The sequence below is a fragment of the Haemorhous mexicanus genome, chromosome 3 (genome assembly GCF_027477595.1).
Source record: "Haemorhous mexicanus isolate bHaeMex1 chromosome 3, bHaeMex1.pri, whole genome shotgun sequence".
NCBI classification, from domain to species: Eukaryota; Metazoa; Chordata; class Aves; order Passeriformes; family Fringillidae; genus Haemorhous; species Haemorhous mexicanus.
The window spans coordinates 75,370,140-75,383,064 of record NC_082343.1 but is presented as its reverse complement, the minus strand read 5'-3'; the positions used below and the strand labels follow the sequence as shown (position 1 = coordinate 75,383,064).

The following is a 12,925-nucleotide window of genomic DNA, read 5'->3' as shown; positions in this document are numbered from 1 at the left end:
GACACTATTTACTGGCAAGTATTTTTAATCCATGTGAACCTAGAATTTCTGCTTTACAGAATGAAGTCCTGTCTCTGCCCCTGCTCCCTTTGTTACTCAGAAATGAACCAGCCTTTGTATCTGCACTCTTCAATAGCCATCAGTGTGTGCTTGATTCCAGATTGTGATAACAATACCGTGACAAGGATCAATCCCTGTGAGATTACATATGAAACACTCAATAATTTAGGGTGTTTCATGTTTGTTTGTATTTTAACATCTGTCTGTTGATGAGGCTTGAGCTAATGTACTCCAAGTATCATATTGCTCTCATATAGTGACACCAGCATGATTTTGGTTGAAATAATTAGCTCAAGAAATGGTAAATAGCACAAATATAAGTAGCAGTGCTGCCAATGAGCACTGATTTTAATCTAGTAAAGCTCACAAAAGAAGACTCCTGAGATTTAAGAGAAAAGCTGCTTTCTATAATCAAGGATGACCTTTCTCTTAAAAGTAATCTTTTGGTTAGTGGTCTTTTAAAAGTATCCATCCTCTTTGCAGGCATCTAAATAATGCATGAAAAAAAGGACTTTAAATTAGTGTCACAAGTTGCTTTTTACTTCAGTTATTGTTTAGTATAAGTTTTGGTAATTGCAGTTACTCTTTTCAGCTATGAAGAATGGTACTCAGAAGAAGTGGTACAAATTGGAAGAGCTGTACTTGGAATAGTAAAAAGAACCCTAAACATTTTTGGGGCAGAAACACATGTACTAGCTTCATTTGCTAGTTTTATCTTTTTTATGCTTAAAGAATACATTTCTGTTGAACAGAAAGCATATTACTGAATATTCATTTTTGTAGCAATGCAAGGGAACAATATAAAATGCTAAAGCTCCTAGAAATATACCTACATCATCAGCTTTTCTCTCCTTTTTTGAGTCTGCAAAGCCTTGCTTAAATGAAAAAAGAAAAGGCATTTCTGTCATTTAAGCTGTTCATATGGTTTTCCTATGATGTATTTTTCACTTTGAGAATTCCCTACTATGGTCTATAGTAGACTGCCAGCTGGGGAGCCTTAATCATTTTTCTCTGTATTTTGCCTTAATGCTTGCTTTTCACTTAAATATCCCAGTCTTTCTTTTATTTTTGATTCTGAAATTTGGAGCAATATTTTTTCCTCCTATATTTTGCAGTCATTCAGATCTTTGCAGCTGCAAGTATACCCTGCATTTCTACTGGTGGCTGAGTCTCTAGAAGAAGAAAAATATATTGATGGGAAAAATAATAAAATATAAACTGTGATTCATAAATTCATCTACTTCAAGGAAGGACAGAACTATGTGCTCCTTTTTGTCTTGAGTTTTTCATAATGCATTTTACAGGTAGCTAGCTGAAAGATTATTCCTTGGTTTTTCAACAATTCAATGGTCTGCTCTGGACAGGGGTTCTCAGGACTTCAACCTTTCTCAGAAATTTACCTACGTGTAATTTTTGTGAAGAAACCTGTCTGATTTCCAAGTTCTGAACCCATAGCAGCCCCAAGCACCAACTGAACATGGAGAGATAGTCAGGTCTTTTTAGAGAAAGGGGGAAAACTTTTGAAAAGTAATAAGTATGCTGGTTTTTATCATTTATATTCATAGCTTTGGATATATCAATCCTTTCGATATGATTGTTTTGTTTTATTTTAAAACCATCTGCATTGAAATTTCAGAATTTCTGTCTCATTTAAAAAGTCTACTATTTAAATATTCTGCATTTAGAAAAGCAAACCAAACAAAAAACCAACAGAAAACAAATTTTCAACTTCAGCAATAAAGATTTATTATTATTTGATTCTCCTAAATTGACTCCTACCAGAACTCTGAAACATTCCTTCTCTTTAGACTTTAGATGTAAGTATCTAAATATTTTTGTTCTTGTATATCTTCTACTTCAAATTTGAGAGAGTTTTATCTTTGGAATTCAATTTCCATGTTTATAAAGGTATGTGTATGGTACTTAGGGCTTTTTTTAATGCTAATTTCATACCAGCCTGTACATATTGTCATGCTGGTTCAATTGCCCTGTTATGCTAAAATAAATGCTTGTTTCCTTTCCTGTGTAGCTTTTATGTATTTTTCTGTATCTGCTTACATCAAAGCTCAGAAAAGCTCACAGTTGTCAAGTTTAATTTTTCCAAGGAATGTGTGAAAGTTATGAAAGGTGTGTGATGTTCTCAAATTTAGTAGTTTTTGTTACTTCGCATTTGAAAAGTGAAATTACCTTTTTTATTGTACTTCCCTTAAAAAAATGGTTTGAAAGAGGAATAGAATCAGAAGGAACTAGAAGGAATAATTATAATAAATTTTTGAACAATTTTTCATAGTTCAAAGTATAGTGTTCCCACAATGTATTTTATTGATATATACTGCTTTATCAAAAGGGTTGTGCATAATTTCTCTCCCTTTTCTCTTGGATACTCAAGCATGAATTTTCAATGGTCAAATATTAAATTAATATATATTAAAAGAATATTAAAGTTTAAAAAAATTATTTACCTGCTATTTTCATGAAGGTGGATCACCCATCAATAGTTTTGATTAATAGGAACTAGTGGCTTCACTTCTCCCATTAGAATTTTGACTGCCTACTGTGAAAACTTATTGTGTATTCCTTCTATCTGATATAAATGTTAAGAGGTGACAGTCTTTTAACACTCCAGTATCTGACCTTCTGGTGAGCAGAAGCTAATAATGAAAATCTCTGTTCTAACAGTGGCCAATTTTCAAATGATTCTCCATTTCGTTATTAGGCCTTCCATTTTCTTTTTGTTGACTTATTAAAATGTTTTTGCTTTGCTTTGCTTTTCTCAATACTGACAGTAATAAATTTTAGATTCTTTTAAAAAGATTCTATTCTGTGTTGCAAGTATGAAGGAAAAAATTATATGTTTGATTAATATTAATAAAAAATAAAAGAACTTGAAATTTAAAATTTATTGTAATTTCTAGTAATATCTTTGTAGTTGAAATACAATATAACTCACAAGAATAATTCAAGTAAATATTTATTGTTCAAATCTGAAAAGAAAAAGTCAAAGAAAATTGTTTTTTAGAATAAGCGTGCTTTTATTCAAGCATTAACTGTATATTTTTAAAAGTAAAAGCTGTCTGTAAAGTTACAATATTAATTAATTTTCAAAGATTTATCTTCTATTTGCAAATATGATTTTTAATCTACCTGTGATTCCACTGTTCCTTGTAGCTTGACCTTTAATTGCAGTATTTTAGCTAAGTTTACTTTTCAGTAAATTTTCTCAGAAAAAAGGATTTGTTGCATGTACAAGTTTTTTTGCATTCTCACTTGTAGTGCTTATCTGGGTTGGGATGGGTGGGGCTCTTCTTCATCCTTCTTCACTAAAGATATTTTCGTCTTATGAGACATTCAATGATGACTTTGATCTTAAAACTTTGTAACAAGCTGATCTGTTGTTAATTTAGAGTAACAATGTTTCCTGGAAACGTTGTGTCTTCCTGAGATTCATTCTGGAGTCTACGGTCAGTGTTTAGTCAGTGACTTTTTGTTTCCAAGCTACTCATGCCATTCCAAGCGCACTAATGGAAGGTGGTTCCCTGATTTCATGGGGAGATGTGTATTGAAAGACTTAATTTCAACTGAAGCTGTTTAGAAGATTCCAAGTACTGGTTTTGTGATGTGGTCTAGTAATTTTTAAGGGTCATGTTCTCAGTAACTGAAGGAAAAAAAATTGTGAAAGTCAGCATAAACCAGCTGCCAATCTACATATCGTTTAGTTTAAAAACTCCACCTACTTAATCAATGATAATTGTCCTAGTGAACAATTTTGGTGGAAGTGATAATCCATCAAGAAGCAATGGTGATTGTACATTTAATGAATAAAGACTTTCCTGAGAGTAGGATTAGCAACCAGTTTTACGTTAGCCCATTCTCCAAGTTTAAAGCTTGAGCAAATGAAGCAGATAGAACACTTTGCACTTCTCCAGGATACCTGAATGCCATGTTCAGTTTTTAGAATGCGTATTACTCAAGGAAAAAAGCAAACTAGAGAAAACATTGGGATTAATAAGAGCTATAACAGATGAAGCTGACAGCACCAACCCTGCTCAAGTTAAGTCAGAAATCACTTTACTTAGCAAGTAAAAGGTCTGAAGAGAAAAAACACAAAGGTTTTGTATAGTAGAAGACTATAAGAAAAAGTAGCAGTAAGAAATTACTTAATGTAGGATTGGAAAGCCATTAGGAGAGTATTAATAACTTATTGATCAGTCTTCTCAGCAAAAATTGAGAATCATTAAATAGTAGTACAGACACTATGGTAGGCCTTATCCAAGTTGGCCAGAGTAAAGAATATAAATGATATGGAGCTGGAGCTAAGAATTCCAGAAAGGTTGCAAGATTTTTTTATTTTTCTTTAACAAAATATAAAAACTCATCAGTAGAACAGATAAAATGTCTGAGGATTTCTGTAATGATCTGATAGAAAAATATGTAGGAATGTATCAATGAGCTGAATTGCTCAATGAAAAAAATCCTGCTGTGTTGATTAAGTAAAGGGGAATTAAAAGCATAAATTGACAAATATAAGTTCTCCCTGATATTGCACATATTTAAATTCTGTCCCAGATAACTCAGGTTTGCTTGGAATGGAAGACAGAGACAAAAATGTTATCAAGAATCTTGCCAGGATTCCAGAGATTGAGGGGTGTGTAATAGTGTGAATATCTGAACAACTCTGAGAGCAAATGTCTTGGATCTGTTCATATGAGCATTCCAAGCTACACTGGAATTCCTTCATGCCTACAGAACAGGTCATGACACTGTATAAGCACTGCTCAGCAGTAATGAAAATATTCCTGTGTTATAACCCTGATTTGAGCACAAATCCAAACCATACTAGTTAATGTGAAGAAAATTGCTGCTACCCCAGAGGAAAAAAAGCACACTATATTTTGTCATAGCATAGCTTTTGCCTGGACAGTGATGTGATTTCTTTAAGGAATTGTAATTTCACCTGAAAAAATTGTTTTTCTTACACTTGTTTTCTTTGAGATATTTAATATAAACGTCCCAAGTTTATTAACACATATTTTCACACATAGTTTTTGCTCTGTAACATCTCTGTTTCTCAAGAATTATTCAGTGATCCTTGTCATTTAAATTTTTTCAACTTTCACATTTTCTGCTAGGTCTTTGTTCTTGTCAGTACTACATCTTGAGAAGCTCTTCTGGAGTCATTTGTTTACCTGTTTGAGAAATTTCTGTTAAAACATCCTAGGAGTTTGGCTGGACAATTTATTTCATGTTTGTTCCTAGCTATCGTATAAAGATCTGCGATGTACATGAAAACATGGCTGTAACCTTACCTATTTTAACAGGAGTATATAACAGCTCTTTTAAGAACAAGATTCTTCCCTGCATTCCCCTTTTCATTTTTTTGGGTAAAATCTTATGTACTAAAGTTCCAGTTATATGTGGATATAACATTTAAATTATGGGAAAACTCAAGGCAGAAGATTACATTAGGAGTGTTGATTTATTAAAGCAGTCAGGTGCCATTGGAATGAGGTACCTTTAACCCCCCTGAGTGGTGATGCAGGGATTTGTGTGTGTAAAAATTTTCTTAAGTTGCCCTGAAGGGTTTATCTAAATATTCACTGAGTCTTGTGTTTGGTGCAACGATTGAATAAACTATTACTTTTCTTACCTTACTTGATTATATTTCTTTTTAGTTATAAAAAATGAAAAGAATCTCTCCCAAAAGTGAGCAAAGACCGAGTTTAACCTAACAAACGCAGCTTGAATATTGGTTCCATATTGCATTGGAAAACTACCAATTGTTTTTTGCATTTTTCCCTTTAGTTTTCTATTTGAGAAAGGCCACCTTATACAGAGGAATAGATTTAAAAATAATGTTTTGCAAAATGTAAATTTTCTTTCTATAATTATGATTTTTCTGCCAATCATTTTAACTTGCTTGCTGTTTGCACACCACTTAATGCAAAAGAAAAATTACATTGTAATTTGATTTAAACATTAGAAGATAAATGATTAAAGAAATTAATTCAATTTTTATCGAGTGTCTATCAGAGAACTTACTTTTTGAGTAAACATTCTCAGGTTTTACTGTAGTCTTGTAAATGGCAGCCTATAACTTGAGGCAATAGCGAAGTAGGTGCTTTCACTGACCTTTTCCTTCCCATGTGGGTTTTTTATGCTTTGCCTGATAAAGCATTGAGAAAACAGTTTACATACTTGTATAAATAAAAGTGTAAAATCTAATAACTAAAATATTTAATCAATGTTTAGAGTTTTAATGAATTTTTTTCAGTTGCCGAAGCACATTTTTTCTGCATTTTAAATGCTTACATCATCTATCCAAACAATACATTTTATATTACTGTACATTTAAATTTAGTGCGTATATGCATTCCTTGAAGATATGTCTACAGTGCTGAGAGTGTAATTTTTTTCCCAAAAAAAAAAGAAAAAGTGAATCTTTGAAAATATATGAAGACTTCAGACACGCACACAGCTGAAGCTAAAAGGATTCTGGTTTTCATATTATTTTGTTGTACAGGGAATGATGTCATGAGTGATGCATATGTAAGCACATGAGTGTCTACTACTTAAGATGAGAAGAAAGGCATGGGGGCACTCATTATCCATTCTGTCTGGATTCTTACAGGAAGAGCCATATGTTATGTTCAAGAAGTCTGACAAACCCTTGTATGGAAATGATCGTTTTGAAGGTTATTGCATTGACCTCCTCAGGGAGCTGTCTACTATCCTTGGATTTTCCTATGAGATTAGACTGGTGGAAGATGGAAAATATGGAGCCCAAGAAGATGCCAGCGGACAGTGGAATGGAATGGTTCGTGAACTAATTGATCATGTAAGTCAACTTTTTCAAGCTTTCAAATATGCATTTAGATTTCAAACCCTTCTATAAAAATTGTAAAACTTTTATGATAATTCCATTTGAATACTACTGTTTTCAAAATACAGATGTTTTGAGAATTGGTGCAAATAGATCGATACCCATTATTTCTTTAGTGAAGAATTTGTAAAATAAAGCATCTCTGTTTCGCCCATAGGCAGTTTTTGCTTTGGTTTAGTTTTTCCATAGCATATGTCTAAGTCAAAATATGAAATAAATAGTACTCAGAATTTATTTCTGAGAACACATGTAAGAGGTTTTATAACAAAATTTTGGTTTATAACAAAATTTGCTAAAGCAGTACAAGTCAGGTCTCCTTTTCTGATAGTAGAGCTGAGATTTTGTCTTACAGAAATTTCTCTGCATGTAGTGTAAACACATGTATCATTTGATATTCATCTTGATATTTTAACAATAAAGTACAGGAAGTAAGGTGAAAATGTCAACATTTACTGATGGAACAAAGCAACATCACACCAGATACCATTACAATTGACTGTAAGTGATTAAGGGAGGTATTACTTTGTGTTCTTCAAAATGTGCTTTCTCAGCTGGTCATTCCAGTAGAATTCAGTCTCTTAGAAAAATTGTCATAAATTTAAAAATTATGTCATTGTTCCTTTCTGAACTTATTTGGGTGAATTGCTTGATAGCATTTTCTCTGTAGACATGAGGTCAAGGATTGAGATGAAACATATTCGGCACATCACTGTCATTTAAAATAGATAGAAGACTGAAGTTAATTCAAGTGGAACCTCTTAATGATGGCAAAACCTGCATGAATCTCTTGAAAAAATATTTACTTATCTTGTTTCAATTTGCTTTAAGATTTCAGCAGATGGGCTGAAACGTGCAAATCAAATTATACATATTTACTAGGAGGGTTGTTCTTCATGCTTTTCTAGTAAATGATAATCTGGTATTGGTGTTGCAACAGATGTTGATTATGCCTGGCTTCACACATTTAAGAAGAATGCGTGGGAGTAATATAGTTATGTTCTCTTTAAATGTGTGTATTTATAATACCTAGTACACATACATAGAAAGAAAACTTATTTAGTTGGCCTCTCTGTCCATCTCTATAAATGTGCTTTTTTACACATGAATAAGTCCATAGGCCTGTTAAAATATTAGATTTGATGCTTGTTAGGTAATGCTCTCATCTGGAGCTAATTTTCCTTTATTGGAGTAGATATTGTGCAAGTATTTATTAAGAAGCAAATATAAATCACAATTTTATAAATATTTTATTATTCAGCCTTAAAGCATTCTTAAGAAGACTCTAGTATGACCTCCTAAACTTTACAAAAAGATAATCTTGAAATAAAATGCATTTGAACAAGTTGCAGAAGTGTCAGAAACAGTAGCTTTCCCCATCTTTCCTCTTCATAACATAGAATGAAACAGATAGTCTTTTTCCCATAAATAATATACAACTAAACACAGATTAAAATTTATTCTTTTTCTATTCAAATGGTTTTTGCTTAGGAGTCAGAAAAGTTTAGAGACTGTCTTTGTACACATGGAAAATGTTATCCAACTTCCTAATCTGAACCATAATTTTTACGAGTCTCTCTCAATTTAATAATTTTTGCTTTTAACTTTTCTCTCATTTTAGCAATTCTTACTTTATAATCTATTTGAATACATACAATCTATTTGAATATATGCAATTTATTTATACATCTGTGCCCTTTATTTACATGCATGTTATTATAAAATTACGTGCATTTTACTAGCAAGCAACACTTCAGACCTCAAAAGTGAGGTGAAAGAATTTAGTGAACTCCAAAGAGACAGTTACCAAATTGGGTATTTCCATATGGTTAGTACTTCACAGGGTCCATGAACTTCCCAGCCCTTCTTTTCCCTTAGAGAATGTTTTTAAATTGTCATAAAGGTTTTCTTTCCTGTAAAGTAATTTAATAAACTCAGTTTGTTTATTTTTGAAAGGTTAAATGATTCTAAATTTTTCAACAAGAGTTTCTAATTAAAATAGTCTACAGACTAAAGATGGTTCTTAAAGTTGCCATAGCACTTAAATCTATTGAGAAATGTTTTTAGAAATTATTTTTTTCTGGTTTTTTTTTTGTTTATCTGTCAGTTAACTTCAGAGAAAAAGGTCACTGTGCTACAGCATATATGTTTGCAAGGGTAACATGTAAAATGTAAAATCCAAGAATAAATGAAATGGATAATTTTGGTATATGTGTAGAAAGGAAAATGCACCATTTATATAAAAGATTAAAAGTAACAAATAAATCTAAGATTTAAATAAACTGTTTAAATCAGCCTTTAGTCACTTTGCATAATTGCTAGGGCTCAGCAATCTGAATAAAATAAAGATAGTTGAACTTAACATATCATGTCAGTCTCAGGATTTAAGCTTTATAGAATGAACAGAGCCTGAAGTGTTTACATCAGGGTCTGTTTGTTTTCAATCTCCTTTCCCATAGTTTGCTCATGTTTCTTCTTTCCTTGACTGTTTTAAAGCAGTTCACACCTGCATTCTTATATCAGTCTCCAAGCAATAAGTAGTTTCTGTTTGAATTTGTGGTAAATGCTGTCAGTGAAAATTATATAGTGATTCCTTCTCTTTGACAACTGACAATGAATTCTTGTTGGGAAAAACACACTGGTCTCCAGAGTTGCAAATGTAAGACAAATATTAGCTAGGACTGGAAATACAGATTATATTTCGCTATGAATAAATTTTGAATTGAATTTCTCCACTTAAAGACTCTGATTTCTTTCCCACAATTTTTCATTGAGTATTTTACCCACTTCTCAAGTTAGTTCAACATATGATTGTTGCATATCTAAGGGAGGAGCTAAATTCCAGATATCTCCATTCTTTATTGATGAATTCTTCATTAAAAAAGTATGCTTTCTTGCTGCCTTTGGTTCAAAAACTTTATGAAAGGACAAAAACTTTATGAAAGGACTGATTTATTGAATAGGTTTTGAACTGAATAGTAAATTCTTGAATATTTCAGATTGTTCTTAAGTGCTAAAAGTTCTTATGTCACTGGATTATATTGCATGGCACATATAGTTTAAGCATGTAAGTTATATTCCAATATAGCTAGCACAGACAGAATAAAAATATATAATTTTTTTTTAGAAAATTCGACATCCTACTTTACAGATCCAAAAGTACTTTAAAAAATTCTTAACATTGGGTTCCAAAACAGGAAAAAAATGCTGTTTTATACTTTGACAGAGCTATAAATAAAAAATCCACAAGGAAATAATTTATTATTATATGTACTTGATTAAAAAACTATTTTTGAAGGGTTCTTTGAATGGTTCTTCTACAGCACAAAGTTTACGCAGCACAAATACACTTCAAGGCTTACAGATCTTTTTTGATTCATAAATAATTACAGAAAAGGTCCAATTTTTAGATCACAATCTTTAATCATATGTGAGGATTAAGTCAGAATTTTCGTTGTCTCTAAGAACAGGATTTTCAGCTTGAAGGAATTTTACACAGTTGAACATTTAGAAAGAACTTTTGAGTTTTAGTAACTTTAGACATAACATTTTTTACTCCACCATATTTTGAATTTTTCATAATCAATATAAATTTTTCAAAATAAATACACACCAGATACTTACATTTTTAAAAATAATATTACTAACTTTTTATTCCCTTAATAACAGAATAGATGTTTATATAATTGGTTTAAATATTTTTAGTGATTTTTCCTCCAATAACCTGTTGGTTTTTTTCTCTTATTTTAAATTTAGGTTCTTATGATCTTGAACACCTATAGTCAAATTCTTTGTATTATTGTGTAGAAGTAAAAAAAAAAAAAACTTCTAATAACTGATTGTGTAGGTGTTTGGTTCCTTCCTTTTTGAGCCAGTGAAATTTTACTTTTTTCTACCTATTTTTTTTCGCATTCTTCCATTTCAAATGTCATTTCATCCTATTGTTCAGACTCTACCTCTTCCCTTTATACTTACAGGAAACCCTACCTACCATATAGAGACTTACAAGGAAAGGCTACAGAACATCTCTTCCCTCTTTCTTCTTGTAATTTTAATGCAAAATATCTGACAGTTTAGATTTTCAGTACAATGTAGGATAATTTAGCCATGGCTCTTTTATTAGTGAAAATATCAGAAGACTTGATGGTAAAAGGCAATTAGAGAATCTTTAGGGGAGGGAGGGAGGGAAGGAAAGAAGGAAGGAAGGAAGGAAGGAAGGAAGGAAGGAAGGAAGGAAGGAAGGAAGGAAGGAAGGAAGGAAGGAAGGAAGGAAGGAAGGAAGGAAGGAAGGAAGGAAGGAAGGAAGGAAGGAAGGAAGGAAGGAAGGAAGGAAGGAAGGAAGGAAGGAAGGAAGGGCAATGTTTCCCTTTTCATCATTATTAAACTGGCTCAGCAGTAACATTGGTTGACTGTCAGTGCTCTTTAAAGCACCATGTCTGCTTCATGGCTTCCCCATTTTATCAGTGGAACTAGAATCTGCAACTGCATCTCAGGTGTCATATGATGAAAATTTCACTTATGCTAAAGGTTTTCTATATATAATAAATTTTATCTCTGATACTTTGAGGGTAATAGACCATAAATAACAGAGTTTTGGCAAGTCTGCAGTTCAGCTATTGATGTTTGAACCAGCAACTCAGGTGAATACACATAGATGGTACGCTGAATGATTACTGATTTCCACTAACCTTGTTTTATCATTGTTTTTCTAGTATATTGGCATTTTATTTTTATTTTTACTACTTCTCCTAAAAAAATAAGACACAATTCACTTTTTCCTTTTCTCTCAGTAAAAAAAAAAATAAAATAACGTATAACAGAATAAATGCTGCTGTTTTGTTTCATTTTTATTTTCCTTCTGGGTTTGTATTTTCAGCTTGTTCATGTTTTATTTATAATTTATCTCTTTCCCCATTTTTCTGTTTAGCTGTTTGAAAGCCATCTCTTATGTGTGCGTTTTTATCCTTGCTATTTATTTATTTACCTTGCTGATTAAGCATTACTATTCTATGCTGAAGCTCTCTTCTCTGAATTTCCAGTAATCATTATTAGTTACATTTATTAAGCTATGTTGGAAGTCCAGCACGACTGTCTCTTTAAATAAAGCTACTAATTTGCATTATTCAATATTTAAAAATATATACCAACTTCTTCCAGTTATTCTGTATTATGATATAGCACCCATGACTATTTAACTCTTAAGTGCCTGTAACATACCTTTCATATGTGTTTTTGCCGTTTTAAGTATTCATATTGGCTTCCAGTTTTTATTGTTTGTGTGTTTTTTTTCCTCATTAAAGCAGCATTTCATTTCTGTGTGAAACATGCCCTGGGGTCATAGGATAATTTCTTATGATAATTTGTAATATGCCAGAAAATATCACTTGTCCTTTTAGTGCTTTTCAGTCTAATTGCTAATTCATTAATCCACACCTTCAAGTGCTCTGACCTTTTATTTCCAAAGTAATTTGTCTCAAGCTGAATAAGTATCAGTGTGTTCCTGACAAGAACTAGTCATATCTCACCCGTTGGTTAAGATCCTGGTTTTCACTTAAAGTGAACTGTATTTATTTATAGACTACAAAACCTCTCTTCAAATATTTTTTGTGTCTGAATTTATCAATGTAATTCACTCAGATATGCCATACTATGCACCTTGTGTTCCTTTTTTGTTTATTTGTTTGTTTTAAAGTAAGGAGATGGTCTTCTACATGACAATACAATTTAATTTCAAACCAACAGCTAAACATCCATCTCTACGCTCACAAGTTGACAGTTTTCATGGCTACTTTGTCACTCTCTAATAAAGGTTATATATGATATTCCATAGGAAAATGTCCAGACAGATCCTAACTCAGCAAAAGTTATGCAGTAAGTAAACTTCAGGTAGAGATGCATAAATCCACAAGAAATTCCAGAGAAATGGGGGAAAAAATGTCAGTAATCTAATATACCAAAGAAATACTTATCCAGAAGTTTAGACCAAGT

The 12,925-nt window shown here is 32.0% G+C and overlaps 1 protein-coding gene across 1 annotated transcript in view; it reads left to right on the top strand.

Moving 5' to 3' along the window:
- GRIK2 (glutamate ionotropic receptor kainate type subunit 2) overlaps nt 1-12,925 on the top strand; it is a 353,523-nt gene that overhangs the window by 195,835 nt on the left and 144,763 nt on the right. The window contains exon 10 of the mRNA XM_059842388.1: nt 6,689-6,895. Coding sequence (XP_059698371.1) covers nt 6,689-6,895 — 207 coding nt within the window. The remainder of the gene's footprint in view (nt 1-6,688; nt 6,896-12,925) is intronic.